This window comes from Aquila chrysaetos, chromosome Z, assembly GCF_900496995.4.
Source record: "Aquila chrysaetos chrysaetos chromosome Z, bAquChr1.4, whole genome shotgun sequence".
Lineage (NCBI taxonomy): Eukaryota > Metazoa > Chordata > Aves > Accipitriformes > Accipitridae > Aquila > Aquila chrysaetos.
In genome coordinates this window covers 41,965,292-41,985,364 of record NC_044030.1, presented here as the reverse complement: position 1 = coordinate 41,985,364, position 20,073 = coordinate 41,965,292, and the positions used below count along the sequence as shown (strand labels likewise).

The 20,073-nt window shown below is 39.5% G+C and overlaps 1 protein-coding gene across 3 annotated transcripts in view; it reads left to right on the top strand.

Annotated features, from left to right (window-relative positions):
- Positions 1-20,073, top strand: part of DAPK1 (death associated protein kinase 1) — a 100,069-nt gene that overhangs the window by 45,872 nt on the left and 34,124 nt on the right. For 2 of the 3 annotated variants that reach the window (XM_030004262.2, XM_041120823.1), the window contains 12 exons: positions 6,906-7,044; positions 8,966-9,095; positions 9,369-9,417; positions 9,568-9,594; positions 10,016-10,168; positions 10,313-10,358; positions 11,984-12,073; positions 13,363-13,455; positions 15,023-15,142; positions 16,292-16,390; positions 17,194-17,292; positions 18,460-18,558. In XM_030004262.2, the coding sequence (XP_029860122.1) occupies positions 6,906-7,044; positions 8,966-9,095; positions 9,369-9,417; positions 9,568-9,594; positions 10,016-10,168; positions 10,313-10,358; positions 11,984-12,073; positions 13,363-13,455; positions 15,023-15,142; positions 16,292-16,390; positions 17,194-17,292; positions 18,460-18,558 (1,144 nt within the window). The remainder of the gene's footprint in view (positions 1-6,905; positions 7,045-8,965; positions 9,096-9,368; positions 9,418-9,567; positions 9,595-10,015; positions 10,169-10,312; positions 10,359-11,983; positions 12,074-13,362; positions 13,456-15,022; positions 15,143-16,291; positions 16,391-17,193; positions 17,293-18,459; positions 18,559-20,073) is intronic. The other variant, XM_041120822.1, reaches the window with a different exon arrangement.

The window sequence follows — 20,073 nt, the reverse complement described above, 5'->3', positions numbered from 1 at the left end:
GCTTGGAGAGAGGAATAAGAACATGTAAGAGAAACAACCCTGCAGACCCCAACGTCAGTGAAGAAGGAGGGGGAGGAGGTGCTCCAGCGGCCGGAGCAGAGATTCCCCTGCAGCCCGTGGTGAAGACCATGGTGAGGCAGGCTGTCCCCCTGCAGCCCAGGGAGGTCCATGGTGGAGCAGCTGGATGTGCCCTGAAGGAGGCTGTGACCCTGTGGGAAGCTCGCGCTGGAGCAGGCTCCTGGCAGGACCTGTGGATCTGTGGAGAGAGGAGCCCACGCTGGAGCAGGTTTTCTGGCAGGACTTGTGACCCCGTGGGGGACCCACGCTGGAGCAGTGTGCTCCTGAAGGACTGCACACCGTGGAAAGGACCCATGCTGGAGCAGTTCGTGAAGAACTGCAGCCCGTGGGAAGGACCCACATTGGAGAAGTTTGTGGAGGACTGTCTCCCATGGGAGGGACCCCATGCTGGAGCAGGGGAAGAGTGTGAGGAGGAAGCAGCAGCAGAGACAACGTGTGATGAACTGACCCCAACCCCCATTCCCCATCCCCCTGCACCGCTGGGGGGTCTAGGTAGAGAATTCGGGTGTGACGCTGTGCCCAGGAAGAAGGGAGGGGTGGGGAGAAGGTGTTTTTAAGATTTGGTTTTATTTCTCATTACCCTACTCTGATTTGATTGGCAATAAATTATGTTAATTTTCCCCAAGTTGAGTCTGTTTTGCCCGTGACGGTAATTGGTGAGTGATCTCTCCCTGTCCTTACCTCAACCCACAAGCCTTTTGTTATATTTTCTCTCCCCTGTCTAGCTGAGGGGGGGGGGGGGGGGGGGGGGGGTGATAGAGCATCTGCGTGGTGCTTAGTTGCTGGCAGGGGTTAAACCACAATATACACTAAACCTGAATACTCTTCATGTGTTAAATTTGAACGTCTTGGCAGGATCAAAATACTAAGGCACTCCACTGGGCCAAAGTGTCAGTAACCATGTGCGTTATCCAGATTCTGGGCACCTAGGGAACTTCAGTGATGAAAACCTAAATACCAGCTGTGTTTGGGTACAGGGAAGATTCACAGGCGTGTTCGGGTCTCCCTCTTAGTGGGACTTAACTGCTTAAATTTTAGTCCAGGTATTGGTGCCTGTGTTCTTCTGGCTGGCCATTCTGAAGCCAATGCTTCCTGTTAAATGTAATTGAAGAATTTAGGTACACTAAAGAGTGGATTTCATGACAGTTGGTGTCTCTAATAGAAGCTGGACAAATGAAAATGACAAGGCATAGTGATGCCATAACATGCCTTGATTTTTCTGGTAGCTAGCTAAAGAAAAAACTAAGTACAATATTGTTCAGCGGGTAGTTAACATAATGAGCCAGCAGCCTTGTTCTGTTCTTTCAAAATACTTGGTACACTTTGTACTTCTGAGGAGTTGGTTGGTGACTGCACAATTCATGAAGGCTGTTGAAATGAAGTGGATGTAAAACCCCTTAACCTTAAATAAAACAGAAGTAGCAATATTTCAGTCTAGACTTGGGCTGACAACTTACGTTTCGAAATAATGCAAGGAGTCCTAAAAGAGATATTTGACCACAGAATTCTTAGAGAAAACATTTCTTTTGCAAGTTGACAGAAGAAATTTTTGGATTAGAGAAGAATTCAAATTATTTAGTAAATTGATTCTGCTTTAAAAAAATTAATAAATTGGTTCTCAAATTGTTCTTTAACTTTACTAGTTTACGTTGTTTTCAAATCTAAGCAAGGTGAATTAAACCTTGTAAGCTTCAACTTACTAGGTTATGTTTCTTCAAACAAGGGGTTTGGGCTTAGGTTTGGGGCTTTGTTTGTGGGTTTTTAACTTAATCAGGAATCCTTAGATAATCATTAATTATCATTTGGGTGCTATTACAGTATGAGCAATGTGATCAATGTGGCATGTGACTGAGTCGTTACGAGGTGACCACACTGGTTTTGAAGGTTAATTTGTTCTAAGTTCCCTGTGTAGGTTCCCATAATTACTTTCTCTGAGGTCTGGTGATCAGTTCTGTTCCATAGGTAAGAAAGCCTGGCAACTTGCAAAAGCACTAACCAGAAATCCTTTTTCCACAGGTGTGATGCATTTTCTTACCCAGAGGGAGATATGTGGGTTGCAAACACATCTGTCAGCCTTCCTTCGGGAAGGCTGGGAAATGCTTTTACCACTATTACGTGTTTTAAGAAAGAATGCAGTTGACGTGAAGCTTTATTTTACTTGTATCTGTTTGGGAAAGCTAGCACCTCTGCCTAGAAATATCAGGGAAGCAACACATAGCAGCTTTGCTTAGTGAAAATATTTATACAAAATATTTCTAAAAACACATGCTCTGCTACTCAAAAACAATATAAAATGTAGTCATGTTATAACAGTGAAAATAGATTTACTCAGCCCTTACGGCTTTCTATGTTATAACATGGTCAATAATACAACATGCCCTTTAGGATTAAGATGTGACCTCCATCAATCACAAATTCTTATTTTGTTGAGCAAAATATTTGAACTACCTATTATGACTACGCAATTTGGCTTACTTTAAAGGTAAACAGAAAGATTTTATACAGGAACATGAAAGAATTAAAGCTTTAAAGGAAAACAGCATGTGAACGTGAAGATAGAGGCTTCACAGCTGTAAAGGAATTTAGCTGTGACTTGACAGTAAGCAAGTTCCTATTAATCTGAAGGGGTATAGGTTGTTGCCCACCAGTTACTTGCTAGCACTTTGGAGATCAGAGTTGTGTTACGACACAGATGAACTGCTCAGAAAGCTGTCTGGTAATTCCTACGAGCAAACAGAGAAATTTAATAGGGTGAAGTTGTGCGCTTCCAGAGGATACTAGAGATACTCCGAAGTGGTCTACAGGAAGAAACACTAGTCCTTGGTGAACCTCTTGCCTCTATTCCCTTCAGGAAGCCATCTTTATCCAGCCGGTGGTTGGCAACAGTCTGTTAGACGCTGGCTGCACAGGCCCCTCTGCAAAGCTGCAGAGGCAGGCTGGGAGTGAGTTTGCGTGGCTCTGGAAACCCACACAATGATCTGGTTTCAGCTGCATTTCAACAGCGTGTTCGTGCACCAGCAACCCCAAAGCTAAATTAGAAGCAAAGCTGGGGCATTGGAATGAGGGTTGAACAAGTGTACTCCTGGGGAGAAGGTGACATTCAAAAAGATCAGTTGTAGGGGCTGATGTATTGAGTTGTCTGCCCCTTGTCCTTTAGATTAAGACTGCCTCTGTGCGTGAGATGGGATATTCACAGGTATGTTGGTGGAATGGGGCTTTCTGCTTGCCTTCTGGCTTCACCTCTGAAGGTGACCATGGGATAGTAAAACGTGCGGTGTTTATTTACTGTGGGACTGTGTTATCCTGGCTGAGGCACAGGGCTAGACTTGAAAATCCAACAGCATTTTGGAAGGTTTGCGAAGATTGCAGTAGCTTACGTAGCCAGTGTCTTTACTAGCTTGTTCTAACCCATTTCTTGATCTGTGATATCTGGAAGTCCAGTCAAGATCATCTAGTGATTCTAGATATATAATCTGGTTATGAAATCTGTCACAGCAGACTCTGCTGATAGACCTGGGGCACTATAATCCAGTGAATTAATTGTGGAAGTGAAACTTACAAAGGATGTTGAGTGTGGACCTGTATTTACCCTCTATGACTTGCTTGAAGTAATTGCCTTGCAGTGATACTGTGGTTTTCTTTATACCTCTGGTGGTACAGCTTAATATCAGAGCTACCAGAGCCAGCAGGAAGGTACGGAATAAGCAGTCTTCTGACAAGCGTGAAGGGGAAGCTGAGGTACGCAACCTGCCTTACTGAGGTCCCCAAAAGGAAAAGTCGCAATGGCCCACTCTCTGAGGTGAACCCGTGTAGTATCTCACCCTAGGCATTAAGGCTGAGGTGCATAACGTGAAGGGCACACTAAAATCCCGTAGACCAGAGGTACAGCTGCTTCTGGAACAAAGCTTTGAGTGCGTTACATCCAGTCTCTCCTCACTCACCTACTTAAGCAAGGGCTGCCGAATCACTCAGGGTAACAGTACTTCAGCATCTAAAGAAGCACACACCACTTTGGAAAGATCTACCGTTTTGCTAATTAATTTCCAATTTTAAGAAAAATAAAATGTGTATTTTTTTAACCTGTTAGCTTCTCTGGATGTCAGTTTCAAGATTTGTAAGCACCAGGTATGTTACCTGTGAAAGACAGGTAACATTTTATTTCATGCTGTTATAAGGCCTATGATATAATCATAGAAGAAATGTCACTACAACTAACCTGTGGCAAAGACAGAAAGATAGTACTCAGCAGTGCTAGAGAAGAGCCATATGCGATCTCATGCAGTTAACTATTCACAAATGTGACATCTTTGAGATGCATAAAAACACATGTACATCAAACCTGTAATTTCATGTGGTCTAAACTTTCAGCATATGAAATTGCACAAAACAGAATGATTGCAGATAAGAAGAAGCTGAAGATGCAGATAAGAAGAAGCTGAAGATGAAGAGTCTCTTCCCATTTTACACAAATACAGTTATGTTTCTTTGTTAAATATCTCAAAAAAAAGTAAACCTTGGGAATTAAATCTTTCTTTTGGATCTAAAAGGAACATGTATAATCAATGCTGCTGTTTGTAGATGACTAGTAGGTTTCACAGAGACTGTGTATCAGCTAACAGGTGTAAGAGCAAGCTGTGACAGCCATAAAACATACCCATGCCTGTGTGACGCTGTCACACTCTAGTTTAGATTGCAGAGTGGGCATCACAGTGCTGCAAGTTGGCATTGCTGAAAATGCATGCTCTGGGTACTTCCGATGCATTTGTGATGGCTTGATGAATGCTTTAAGCCTCAGCAGGCACTTCACTGTTTCACAGGGTGGGTGATCTACATGAAAAGCAGACCAGATAACCATGTGTTTGGTGCAGTCTTCCAGCCTCTTCCTCAGTAAAGGGTCTGGCTTCGCCGTCTCACCAGACTGTGTGATGGTTAGCCCAGTGGCAAACCGTGCTGAGTGCGTGAAGGTGCTGGGGTTTGCTGTGACTGCTGCCACAACTGCCCACGGCTGGACAAGTAGCCACGGTGAGTCTGCCTGCTCTGGGTGGCATGGCTGTGCTCCAGTTAACAGCCTCCCGGCAACTGCAGCAAACATCCTTGGAAACACGTGGAAACAAGTTCCATGTGATGTGTAAGTCCCTTAGCCCAGTAATTGGAAATGAAGAGAAATGCCAGCACCGTGTCACCATCCAGGTTTCTGTTCATCATCACAAAGTGCTGCAGAGGTACAGACCTTAGCCTGAAAACCTCTTTCTATTTTTTTCAGTCAGAAGCAAAGAATGAGAGAATATGCGTGTGTATCCATTTGTAAGATGTTTCTGACTAGCTTCTCTAAAAAAATGAAATGTACTTAATCTTTAGGAATTCTGTTTTAATGTCTCTATAACAACAACAAAAAAGATTATTAAAATGACCTCTCTTCCTTCCAGTCTATAATTCTTATATTTAATGGCACTTTGTTTCAATAATTGCTTTCATGCAGAAAATATTACAACACAAATAATACCCAAAACAATACTCTCATTATTGTCTAGGCAGCTCAGTGAAAGCTCCAAGAACTCATTAAAATACACTTTTCATGCAATTTGCATTACAATAATGCAGATTAAGTCTCTTGGAAAGTAGACATGATAAAGAAGTCAAATACATTTCCAGAAATTTGCCCAGACTGTTTAGCTATTGTTATATGTTAATCCCATTATTGTTCATAATCAGAACTTTAGATCGTGAACAGATTTTTTTTTCTCCCTACAGAAAGGCAACATAAATTAGGGTGTACTTTCTGATTTTTTTTTAATATCAATAAAATGCAAGATATAGGGGATGATATGACCATCTTTCCTGTCTCTAAGACATTTCTAGGTAATAATGCTGCTTTTATAAACAGGAAAAACAGTTTGCCACAGTGGACAGTCATCTCAGTATATGTCCTTAAACTGAAAGGAGATTGGTTATTTTTTAAGAATAGTTGCAGTTTATGTTTCCTATTCGCTTCACTTCAGTATCTCTTCTTCTGTTGACAATTATCATCACTCCTGCCAGACTGCTGACTGAGCTGAGAAAAGGCTCATCTTCAGTTTATTCCTCTCTCTTAAATGCAAAAATTTAGATACGCTTATGTACCTTCCTCACTTCTTACCTCTCTTCTTTCTGCCTGTGTAGCTAAAACAGTTGCTGGAAGTAGTCTTAAGGGCAGTAGTGGCTTTTCCTTGTAGGAAAGGTGTGGTAATGTCAGAGTACAAATACAACATCGGTGCTAAATGTAGTACACTGTTTCAAAGAATAGAATATATTTTCAAACAGCTGAATGCTTTGAGGAATTTAGAAACTGAATAGTAGGACAGCTACCAGTAATTATTTCAAAATAAGCTTTGAATTTTGTATTTTCAGGGAGGGGCGGGAGGTGGCAATCTAATGTTTTACTGGTAGCATGAGACAATTCATGTTTGATGTTCTAGATGTCCCGTTACATTAGTATGTTTTGAGTATACTTACTTCACATTCACTGTTACTCTCTTAAATGTGCATACAGAGAGTAGGTGGGTTTTGCTTCATTTAAATTTAGATACAGCCAACCATGCTTGTTGGGTTTTTCAAACCTTTTTTTTGTTTGAAAATAAGACTCTTTTTATTGTAATCTTTTCAGGGGGAGGAGGGGTAGTTGCTAACTATTTTGGGTATTGAATTTAAGTAATTTTCATCTTCTTTTTTGATACTGACAACCTTTAAAGCGTCTGGATCCTTTTCAAGGCTGGTTTGAGAATAGCTATGCTAAAAGGAACTTGTTTGTTCAAGCGAGCGTGTCAGTAACTCTGTTTCTGCTCTCCAAGTGTTGCAGGTGGAGAGCTCTTCGACTTCTTAGCTGAGAAAGAATCTCTCACGGAGGAGGAAGCCACTGAATTTCTCAAGCAGATACTTAATGGTGTTCAGTATCTCCACTCTCTGCAAATTGCCCACTTTGATCTTAAGGTGTGTTGAGCGCATAAAAACTTCGACAACTGTAAGCAACATCCATTAAAGTCCTTTGTTAACACCAGCCACAAATCTGCTATCCTGCAGATCTTGGCCATAGTTTTGTTTTGCTAGCTTATCTAGATAGGGGAAAGCTCAGCCATTGAAAAGAAATTACTGAACCGTAAATAGGTCCCATCTGTTTTTAGTGTAAGATTCTTCATGAAAAATGGCAACTTCCGATGAAATTAAACCATTCTGAGGAAGCAATCTTGAAATAAAAATTATGATTATGATTTTACGGAATGCAGATGGGATCTGGATGAAACATTCTGAACAGGATGCCTTTTCTCCAACTTTTTTTTTTTTGCTGTTGTATACATTTTATGTTCAAATGAGCATTATTTATAGGTACTAAATTGAAACAGTACAGAGTTAAGTACAAAGATTCTTGTGGAGCAGACAGGGCAGATAATTTCCTCTTCTTTTTTTTTTGTTTGTTTTTAGAAAAACTGTTAATTGCATCCTTTTGGTAATGAAAAGAGAGCTTTTGTATCTAAACTCAGTTATTGCTTTTTTAAAGTTTCAATTTCAGAATGTTTTCCTCTGTAAGATTTTTTTCAGAGGTAGGCAGCTGAACATTCCCTGAAGTCTGCTGACGTTGGCAGCTATGTCTGTAATAGGAAAAGGAGGCATAATCGTTACATTGCAATGCAGTTCTGAAAGGGGTGGTGTGTTCTGGGGATGAGATAGGGAAGGGAATGGTTTTCAGGGTAAGCACACCTTTTCCAGTCTCATCCTCATTACCTGCAGTAATATATTTGGTCTTTGTATGACAGTCAGCAAGAAAAAAGAATTGTGAATCCAGTAAGAAATACATTTCTTACAATATGAAATGTAAATTTTTGCCAACATGCTTGTACTAAAACAAAAGCATCCTTACACCGCATACCAAGAATATGTGAATTAAAGTATGCAGCAAGAATTAAACTATGCAGAACAATAAAAGTATGCAATACAAATGTAGGAAGGGAAGGAAGAAAATTACTTTTGCACGTATCAGTCCCTGTAATTGAGGAAGAGAGGTAAAAGAATGGTGATAATGAAGAGCTGTCCTTAATGACTCCAGAAGTCCTTAACAATGCGAACAGGATGGATGTAGCTCCAGGAACTCTTCAGAGCACACCAGCTTATGGAGGTGACAGGATATGGAGACTAAGTAGCCAGTTCTGTATGCTAGTTAAAGTAATGGAGTGTAGAAGCAGGCTCCTTCGATGATAATCTTGACATTTTATCTTCTAACTTTTTTCTGGTTTTGTGAATCTTTATTTCAAAATAAACCAAAGTCTATATTTTAAAATAGAGCTAGAGAAGACATGAGAACCTGCTCTTTATCCTTTTTTGTAAGTATGTTGAGCCTTAAAATCTGGGAGCTGGACCACTCCAGAAGTTTCTCTTGGACATCCAAAGGCAACAAGATATACCTCCCTGATTGCTTGTGCAGTGTGAAAGAAACCTCTTTCAGGGAGTAGTGTTAACCAAGCCCAAATACTAGTTTATAGGACTTTGTTTCTTGAAAGCTCCCAGCACTGTTCAAATGGCCATAGCACAGGGGCTGTGATCTTCACTGAAAACAGTGTGTTTCACTTAGGGTCAGTCCACCTGAAAACTGCAACTGTTGTATCTACAAGAGGTAAAATCTTGGCCCTGTGGAAATCATAGCCCTCTGTCATCAACATGAAATCCTAACTTACTGTCGTTAATTTTTAGCATATGTTAGATTGTAATAGGAAAAGACAGTATTTTTCTGCTGAAGACACAGTTCACGAGGCTGAAGAAGGTAGAGAGAAGCATTCAGTGCTGAAGAATGCTGATATGTGTCAAGACATTTTGTACCCATGTATAATCTCTTTTCTCTCCCCTTTCTTCCTTTGCAAAGCCTGAAAACATAATGTTGTTGGACAGAAATGTGCCAAAGCCTCGAATCAAGATTATTGACTTTGGTTTAGCGCACAAAATTGACTTTGGAAATGAATTCAAAAATATCTTTGGAACACCAGAGTTTGTTGGTAAGAAAACTGTTGTTTGTTCAAACTATTCCTTCTCATTCTGTGAAACAGTGTATGTGGCTTAGCTTGGTTTGCATGAGTTACAGATTATGTAATTTGTGTGTAATTCATAACATTTTGAAATTTAAATAAGCAGTTCAGTTTCATCTTAGACTTGCATTAAGGTGTTTTTATCTAACAGCTTCTTAACTTACTATCTCTGACATATATAGGCTCAGAGTGACATAGATCTGTTCTTTGACTAGGTACTGATCTTCCTGCTTTCTCCTTTAGCTCCTGAAATAGTAAATTATGAGCCTCTTGGTCTTGAAGCAGATATGTGGTAAGTTATTGGATCTTACTTGAAGTAAATCTCTCATGATTATTCTTATGTTCTAACCTTTTTTTTTTCTCTCCTCTCTCTCCCTCCATCTGTTTCTCTCCCCTCTCCCTCATCCTTTCCCCTGCCCCCCATCCCCCCCCTTCACTCCAGGAGTATTGGTGTAATAACTTATATTCTGTAAGTACCAAAATCTATGGGTGGTTCTCGCAAATGCTGTTTTTTTAATTCTGATTCTATCCTCTGGGGTTTTGGTGGTGTTTGTACAAGTCAAACCATTCTGATTGCACAACATGATTCAAGTTGAATGATCATAAAAGCAATAGTATAATTATTGAAAGAATGTCCATTAGTCAGCACTGAGCATGGGAAGCTGTCTTCAAATCTGTAGGTGATTTTCCACAGCAGCTTTATCTTAATCAATATTCTCTGAAATTACAGCAAAGGATTTTGCCCTGCTAAATCACATCTTCCTGAAAGTACATTTGCAATCTTAAAGCAGAAAAGAAAAATGTTCACTTTCTGCTGTTATTTGATCTCAGAGGGTTGAAACATCAATGTTACAACGTGTAAGGAGAGGAATGTTCTGTCTTTCTTGCAGTCTAAGTGGTGCATCACCATTTCTTGGAGAAACCAAACAGGAAACATTAGCAAATGTGTCTGCTGTGAATTATGAATTTGAAGAAGAGTTCTTCAGTAATACCAGTGCCCTAGCTAAAGATTTTATACGAAGACTTCTAGTGAAGGATCCAAAGTGAGTTGTTTCTCGTGTGTACGCGCTGTTGCAGCCTATGTCTAGTATTTCAAATTACATGATGTTTTGAGATGTTAGTTTAATAAACATGTAGTAGTATGTATTTTTTACTGTCTGAAACAGTTCTCTTTTATTCTATTAAAGGAAGAGAATGACTATTCAAGATAGTTTGCTGCATCCTTGGATCAAGGTTAGCGTGTAATTCATTCTCTGCCTGTTTTTAATCATTCTTCATTTCATACTTTGCCGTCACTTTTCAAGTTCCTTAACAAGGACAATTGGCATAATCGTTTATTATAACTTACTGTTTTGGAAAGCTGTCTCTATGAAAACTAATACATGCAGAATGTAGACTTCATTAACATACCCTCTATGTAAGTTAGCAATGGGGAAGTAGCCCACTATTGAGATTAAAATCATGCTCAGGCAGAGAAACTAGTCTTCAGGGAGCATTGCACAAAGAAAGAAATACATTCTCTGAATCCAGTCCAGTTTCCTCTCACATTTTTCATATTCCAATCTCCTTATGTCAATCGGGCAAAAAAGGGTAATCTCTCTTCTGTCCTTCCTCTTTAGACTGAAGAAAGCAGTTAATGTGGGGTGGTGGTCCACTTCTTTCAGTGTTCCACAGTGTTTGGTTTGGATCAAGCTGTTGTGGTGCTACTAGCTTGAGAGGGAGGAAACGGGACCTATCATTCTTCTTAATGTGTGCAGTAATACCTGCCATTTAATTTTTTAAATTCCATATCGCATTCTGATAGTAAGTAGTAAACCTCTTCAGTGCCATTGATTTCCCAGGTTTTGGGGATGCACAGTGGGTATTAGATCCCATTCCACTTCCCAGAGGACCAATTAGCAGAATATCCGTGCCACAGCTGCCCCAGTTCATAGTTCAGCATCCTAGGGCAGACATTTCTACACCAATACACCAAACTACAAATTTGACTTTGTTTTGCTGACTTTTTGGTGGGGTAATCTTAAACAGTTGAAACATGTTGAACATGTTGAAATGATCTTTTAAACCACTGAAGCAAGCACTGTCCAAGTTTGTCTCTCAGGGACCAAGGTCTTCACTCCTCCAGCAAGGCATGTTGTTTTGTACCCTGTTATGTTCCTTTATATCTTAACTTTCCAGGCATTCTCCCCCCACCCCACTGGTCATACCCTCTTTTCCCCCTTGCCATCACTACTTTTACCTGCATTTCTCCATAATAATGACTTAAAAGTATGGGATCATATAATGCAAAATTTGGTATACTGCACTGGTAACTGGTGCTTAGTATTAGCCTATGAGAAGGTTGAAAGTGTGCAGCCTTAGAGCTTGCTGCACAGATAGTTGGGATGTGATTTTTCTGGGGTCCCAGCAGCATCCAGCTGATGACACTGAGACTGGAACAAAGTTTGTCTGCATTTAAAATCAGCCTGGAAACCTTCCCAGAAGACAAGATGTATCTAGGAGATGATAACCGATGCCTCTGTCACAGAGGGAGGTGAAGGATAAAGTTGAATGTTCTGTTGGCTTTTTTGTTTAAAATGAAAAAGCAAATTTTAGTATTGCATGAAATATTCTTAGGTCTGGATTTCCTTCAGGGCATTTTCTCAAGAAGTTCCATCTGCATGCCCCACTAGGCTGTGGATGTTAAAATTACGTGCTTACAGTTATTTTATTATTACAGTATAATTACAGTATTATTATAACGTAAGTGGAAATCATCATTGAAGGACAGTGTCTTACATACAGGAAGGTGCTTTATGAAAGTTCTAGTTGTAATTGAGGGATATTTTACAACAACTTTATTTTTCTTTTGTGAATAGCCTAAAGACACCCAGCAAGCACTTAGTAGAAAAGCATCTGCAGTGAATATGGAGAAATTCAAAAAGTTTGCAGCACGACGAAAATGGAAAGTGAGTCATTCAATAAATCTTCAAAATGTTGGTGACATACAAATACAGTAACATTACCTGCTCCAGGGAAACATCAGTGTCATTAGGAGTGGAGAAGGAAGAAGAAACCTACTCCTCTGTCAGTTGGAATAAATTAGGTGCTTGAGTATGGTGGTATGGGAGATGACTTCTTTGTTAATGATCTGCATAAAAATGCTTGTGTGTGGATTGTTTTATGCATCAAGCTGTATGCTGTCATAACCTGTCTTGGTACTTTTTTCAGAGAAAAGGCACTTCAAAGTATAGGTACATGTTTTGTGACAGTAATCCCAGTAAATCAAACATCCCTTAAGCAGGCCTCACAGAACTAATTATTCCGGTAGTTACACCAACACTTAACAGAGGAAGGAAAAACTAGTCTCTTTTGCAAAGGATTTTTGGTCTGAGATTGCCAACCTGTTTAGAAGGTTGGTATCACTTAATCTTTCCAGAATTGGGGCAAGGTATTAGCTGAAAGCATTAATCTGTGCAAGGAGCAGTTCATCAAGACAGTTATCCCTCCTCCTTCAGCGTGCGCATTGGGAAATTCACACTGATACTAAGCAAGAGGAGGACTGTTGTACAAGAAATCTGTTTATCATGAGGAGAAATGAAACATGAGACAACAGAGGTCGCTATTATTAGAAAACAAGTTTTATTCGTTGTCACAGAGGCCAAGAAATAGGATGATTTTGCTAAGATATGGACCAAAGGCACAAAATATTCAGCTGTGCAGTACATTTTTTTTTGCCACAATTTAGTGTCTGTGATAGGTGAACTTCTATGGTATTTATAAATTTAAGTACTATTCCGCTGCCTTAGAGTGAAATGGTGGGTCTAGGAATATCATAAACTGTTCTGTAATATGACGTTTAAAGGAGTGCCGTCAGCTAATTTGCACTCAGTTTAGGTTTTCTGTGTATACATACTTTAAAATATGTACATTTAAATGTTTTCAATGTGAACAAGAGGATGTAACACAAATCTGTTTTGCTTTGTATTTGAACAGCTTGGTGAAATAATAGCAATCCAAAAAAATCCTGTAGCTTTTCTTAGTGCATATGAATAGCCTATTTGGATTATAAATGTCAAAAGAAATTGAAGGTTCCAGTACAGTATAAAAAGGAGATGGGGGGTGTTGAAGTCAAACTTCAGTTTGTTTTGTTAGTACGACAGTATTCCTTTAAAATCTCTGCAGTAGCATCTTATCACAAGTGTTCTGTTTTGATTCTTTTTTTACATATAGCTTTTTTCTTCTTATTTTTAAAAAGCAATCAGTGCGCTTAATATCCTTGTGCCAAAGATTATCAAGATCTTTCTTGTCCAGAAGTAACATGAGTGTTGCTAGGAGTGATGATACTCTGGTAAGTGTGTACTTACATTTTTAGAATGCTTTATTACATCTGAAATAATTCTGACAAAAGCATTGGGCTATTGAAAATGTGCATAATTAATTAATCTCATATGTAGGAAGAAATAGATTTTAAGGCTACAGAGGTCAGTTATCCATAGTCTGATCTGCTGCGTGACACAAACATTGAAATTTAATTTATTAATTACCATGGTGAGGCTGATAGCTAGTGCCAGAAATTCATCTATCTTGGTTTTGAAGTTTGATTCGGGGGGATTTTTTGTACCATAGCAATTGCAATGTGAAAAAGTTGCATCTGATTTTTTCATGGCACTGTGTAGAGTAAAATAATATTGCATTTTTTTTAACAGAATATTCAAAAACATTGAGACCCTCTTAGATCCAGTGAATGCTAGACAGCAGTATCACAACAAGAATTTATTTAAGGAGGAAATTTTAAAGTTGGCCAGTATTCAGTTTGTGGTATTATATATGTGTACTGGAGCTAAGTAGTCAGGAGCAATTGCTGTATGCTTTGTAATTACAAATGCTTGTAAATCCAAAAGCATTCTTACTTAGCTTACTCTCCAGGTTTTAACACATGCTTCACAAATTCCCTGTTATCAGCAAAGTATGTATGTTAATATGTTTAGAGCTGGGTAACCTCATCTTTTTTGTGCATTAATAGGATCAAACTTCAAAAATTCTGCAAAGCCCTTTTTATCCATATTACTTTCCCTGTGTCCCTCCTGTGCAACTCCACACTCTTGCTTCCACTTTTCTTCCTCTTATCTTTCTGCTTCCATGCTCCTTGTTCTCTCGGTCTTGCCCTCCTTTCCCTGCCTCCCCCACCTCAGCTGTCAGTATGCCTTTTAACACTGGATCAGCATTTCACACCTGTGTTGTAGCAGAAAGGATTGTAGCCTTATGTTAGTGTTCTAAAATATCTGAAACCTCAAGAGAGAGGAGGCAAGAATGATCCAAATATTGGGCTCAGTGAATTTCAGTTCTTGTGACATTTTAGTGCATGGGAAAAAAATAAAGTTACACCTGCAGAGGTATCTAGGCTTATTACTTATGTTTTAGATTTTTAACTGGTCCATGTGAATAGATGAAAGCTTGGTCCAAAGTACCTCTCCCGTGTCATATTCCTGGATGGTGCAAAATGTGATACTCCGGTTTGTATTTGTGTACCTCTTGGGTTTTTAAATGTTCACATGTATGCATGGAATTAGTTTCATTGCATGCAAGTATTGCATCTATTGAAAGTCCTAGGAGGAAAAGGAAAATACACCTAATAAAAGAAACCTGTTTGGAATCTCAATGAGTAATGGGTTCATATGTGAAGAAGAGGGAAGCATATTGTACTAGAAAAAGTGTGGGCGTTTTTGGTGTGGGTTTTCAAATAACATGCATGCATGTTAGCCATATGCTTCACGAAGGATTACAACTTGCAGCTGAAGCACTCTAAAAGACTTTGAAAATATTACTTTTTAAGATTTTTTTAGATGTCTTGGCAGCTGTTGAGGTAGGGATTTTTTCCTTGAAGCTAACAATTTTCCTTCTTACTTAATTACAAGGATGAGGAAGATTCTTTTGTGATGAAAGCTATTATTCATGCCATCAATGATGACAATGTTCCTGGATTACAGCACCTTCTGGGATCTCTGACAAATTACGATGTCAATCAACCCAACAAGGTAGTGTGGGTCTGTGTTGCGGTGCGTGGGGGACTAGCTATCACCCTGTTGAATAGAGCAACATGGTTGTAAAATAGAAGTGTAACACCTGAAATGAAAAGCAAAAGACAAGTGGATGGGAAATAATTCTGCCTTTCTTTAGGAGGAATTTTAATGTGTTCTGTGTTCAGTCTTCCCAAACTACCTGAAAATGGAGCCCAAAATGGTTTTTTTTGCCTAGGTCTTTGAGAAAGTTTTAATCAAATCTATTGTCAAGAGCTGTGGTATATGAGATATCAGCCTTTGCTTTTGTTTGCAGTTGTTGTTTCTTGTGGCAGATGAGGATGGCAGAATATGTAGGAATAACCAGGCTGCCAAAACTGGCTTTGCAAAGCACTGTTAGAAACAAAAGTGTTATACTGCAGAGACTGGTTATGTGAACATAATGTTAGATGGTGTCATTCATTTTCAGAAATGAAATTACTTGCCGACTACAGTATTTCAGTGTGCTGCTGCTGTACTAACAGGAGTATTGGAACTGAGACAAAGAGACCAAAGTTCTGTTGCTGGCTCTGCTGTTTAGCCTTGGATCTCTGCTCTAATTTTCTCTTTTTTGAATGCTTATACTGACCTTCATTCTAAAGTACTTTGAGAAATATGCATGAAGAGCACTATAAAGTAAAGCGTCAGTTACTTTACTGTGATGGGGCCTTGAACATTTCAAGAAGTCACTGTATTTTTTGTTTTAATGGTGCAGTCCCATTTAACTTTCCCATACGTTGCTCGTGGCTTATGTCTTTGAGGTGGTGTGGCAAACACCTTAGGTAATCTAGTTTAAAATGTAGATATTAAAGAATTTGCAAATGGGAACATCCTTGCCAGACTGGGCTAATGAGAGCTTAGCACTAATATTCCTAATTTGAAAAGCATGCCTTTAATGTGTGGTGTATCATTTAGTAAATGTGAATTCATCCAAAAAAAATAGAAGATTGCTGTGCAATAAATTTCTTTGGACAAAGGGACAAATTATTTTCTATACAGGATTCCCTGAAGACTTAATTTGAAACTGGAAATCCAGAGATACCATTCAATGCCTGCCTTCTATTCCACTCTCTTTTCTTAACCCTTCAAAAATTAAATATATCGTTCTTGCTTGTATTTTGTTGTTAGCATGGAACACCTCCACTACTGATTGCTGCTGGCTGTGGAAACATTCAGATGCTGCAGTTGCTTTTAAAGCGTGGATCCCGTATTGATGTTCAAGATAAGGTCAGGGTTCTGCTTTGTCATTGTTCTGTTTAAGTTTTTCAGTCCAGTTGGCAGAGGACAAGCAGTTCAGACCAAGTTGTATTGGAAAGGAGAAAATCTGGGCTGTAGAGTCTGTTTCTGTCTTCCACAGCAAAAAGATAAAAGCAAATTTGTAATAATGTCATTTGTTACTAGTGCATATCCTCTGATTTTGATCACTTTATTAGCTGAAGTAATTTGAATTATACTAATCTTAAAATGTAGTTCATGCTTACAAAATTGCCTCAATTAGTTCAAATTAGTGATTGCCCTAAAACATAGTGGTGAACTTTGTTTAATATGTCATGATAAATGCACATTTTAGTGATGGGGAATATCACAACTAAAACTTGTATGTGATGGAGGGTATGCTTTGCAACAAGGTTTTTTCAAAATGTGTTGTAACAATCTGGAATTCATTTAAAGCAAACTTGAAGCACTGTCTGCTTCTTTATCTAATGGATGGTAAGGTAAGCAGCAGGAAGGTTTTTATCTCATAACTGTTCTTTCCAAAAACTCCCTTAGAAGGGGGAAGAGGATTATCCTTGCAAACCGTGAGTGATCCTGTTAATCATCCTTGCATAGAGGGGTTTTTGTTGTCGTTGGTATGTGGGGTTGTTGAACCAATTCTAAGTTGTTTTATTTTAAAGTAAATGTGTTCATATAAGCTTGAATAGCTGTTCAATGTATCTGTGTACAACTAAGTGCATGTATACCTCAGGTGAAAATCTAGAATTAGGATTTTAAATTGATTGATAACTTCTGTAATCGAATATTTTTGACAGGCTGGATCTAATGCAATCTATTGGGCTTCTCGGCATGGTCATGTAGAAACACTGAAATTTCTCAATGATAATAAATGTCCTTTGGATGTTAAGGATAAGGTAAGAAAAAAATTCTTCTTTTTCATGCAGACAACCTTTTTTTGTAACTTCATCCTAGCAGAGAGAGGTGTCTTTCAATTGGAAAGATTTTCAGCTGTGCCATAATTCCAAGAATGTGACTGGCTTTTTTAGTGTGGTTTTATAAGCTGACATATAGGGCTGTGATAACACAGTTTTAAAGTAGCTGGATGTACTGATTATTTTCCTGACAAATGTTAACGAAGCATGCATATTAAATGTGGTGAGTACATGGTGGGTAGGTGGGCAAGTACAAACCTAAATTAATTTTTTGCTTCAAGACTAAATTTCTCATTGGAACTCGGGGTAAAATCGTGATTCTGTTTTTCATTCCTCTTGATTTAAAATCACTTTTGTCTGACAAGTAAATTTGACTGTTACTAAGTTGAGCATAATGAAGTCTAACAGTTTATAGCTGATGAGCACTTACCTTGTCTCCAGCAGTTTTACTTGAGCACATTTGCCCTAGAAAGTAGTTGCTGTTAAAATCTTACACCGTAGTGATGTTTTCATACTAGCCAAAGCTCCAGTACAGAGGCAATTATACTTGTGAAACACAGTTTGCTTTGTTGAGGGAACTAGTGCAAGGCAAGGCACATTAGCAAAATTAGTGTTCAACTCCTGATGGGGCTACTAGGAAAGAGGTTACTCTCTTAATAAGAATACCATTTCTTTTCCATATGACTTCAACAAAAGGTTGCAAATAATTACATGTAATGACCAAAATACACCAGGATATACCAAGGTGTTAGGCCAGTTCCTTACATTTGTGTATACAGGGTGAAGGGGAAGCATATGGAAATAGTATGATTAGAAATAGGATGTCTGTTTCAACACCAGTTGCACACACAGCTGCCTCCTCATATTGCTCAGAAAACCTATTGTGGCTGTGACCTGGAACAAATTAAGTAGGAAAATAAGTTCTGAAAAAGGAACGCCTTTGAAGAAATAACCTGTCAGGTGGTGCTGTGTCTGTCACGTACAACTACAATTTGTAAGCGGGAGATCTCTTCTGACCACAGCTGTGCCACTGGCTTACAGGGAGGGAGGAGTACCCCATACAGCATACAGGCATTCAGGCTGTACGTGGAGGTGTATATCTAGGAGTGACATATGAAATTACACTGGCATGTTCTTTTGTAATTGCAGTCTGGGGAGACCGCTCTCCATGTTGCAGCTCGGTATGGGCATGTGGATGTGGTTCAGTTTCTCTGTCGCATTGGATCCAATCCAAACTTTCAAGACAAGGTGAGTCAAGGACACTGTCTGTTTTTCTTCAACAAATAAGGCTTTAGTACAAGTGGTCAAAACTCTTAGTCTTGCCTTGCAGCCTCTGGCATGTTAGAATTTGAAAAAAATAACAAAATTATGGAGGTTTCAATACCTCTTAATGAAGACTGCAAAAAACAGTGTGCATGAATCAACCACTGTTAAAAAACACAGGTTTTCTCAAAAATGAAAGCTTAAAGCTGGAGAAACTCAACATCACAAAGGTATGGGTAGTAGTGTGCGCTCTGTGAGTTCAGCTAAAGCTTTTTATTAGTTTTTGCCTTGACTTCAGCTTGGTTTTCAGCCATCATGGGACTTCTCTGAAGTGTCAAGCACTCATTTTTGAAAATGAGAGAAGGGCTCAGGAGGGCTTCATTGGAGCTCTGAACTCTTGGGAGAAAACAGGAAAGGAAAGGCTTAATAGAAAAAAAACATCCATTTGACCCAAATTTAAGGGGGGGGGGGGGGAGTTCCATAAGCCTCCCCAGGTGCTGCATCCTCTAGGACTACCTTTGTATTGTTTAAGCAGCAGCAGGCCAAGGAACCACAGGACATGCTGTTCGACTGTTTCTTCAGATTTTTACAGAAACCTTGAATACAGCCCAAGCCCTATACTATTATCAGCACTGATTGTCTCCTCATTGATACTTGCCAGGTGCAGAAAGGATATCCTGTTTCTTAGAATTTGATAGAATGACTTTTTTGGTGGGTTTTAATCCTCCCTGCTTTTCAGTGGGCTACTTTCAATAGCGTGTTTTTGTAAAACATTTGAGTTTCTTAATGATGTTCCACATAACTGTTATGAAGTACGAAGAGACTGAAGGTGAGTATTTTGAAGCTTCCTGGGTTCAAGCAAAAAGCGAATTAGAACTTCAGTCACAACTGAACTCAAAATGCCTACAGTTTCAAATGCTTCTTGTGATGCGCGTTTAAAGGACGCAGGTTTCTAAGGACCCACGTCACTGCCTACACTCCTAAATCATTAGGATGTGCCTTTTGAACATGGTAAGCAGAGTGATCTGCCTCAAACTGCAAGTCTAGGGGAACCATCCCACTCCTACCAGTTTGATGCCAGTGCCAGCAATAGACACCCAGAACCTGGAGAGGGATCACAGGTCAGCAGGAGAGCACCTGGAGAGCAGCACAAAGGAATTCCAGCCACTCCAGCCAGTAAGTCAGCTTCATCAGGGGCCCAACTTAAATGCCTCTGTGCAAACGCACATAGCATGGCAAACAAGAGGGGTCAGAGGCATACACACGTATGCAGGGCTTTGATCTTGTCGGCATCATGGAGACGTGGTAGGATGGCTGCTATGACTGGAGTGTTGGAATGGAAAGATACAGACTTTTTAGGAAAGACAGGCAGGGGAGATGAGGAGGGGGTGTTGCTCTTTGTCAATGACCAGCTGGCATGCATGGAGCTCTGCCTGGGGATGGACGAGGAGGCAACTGAGAGCTTATAGGTCAGGATTAAAGGGAGGGCAGGGTCAGGTG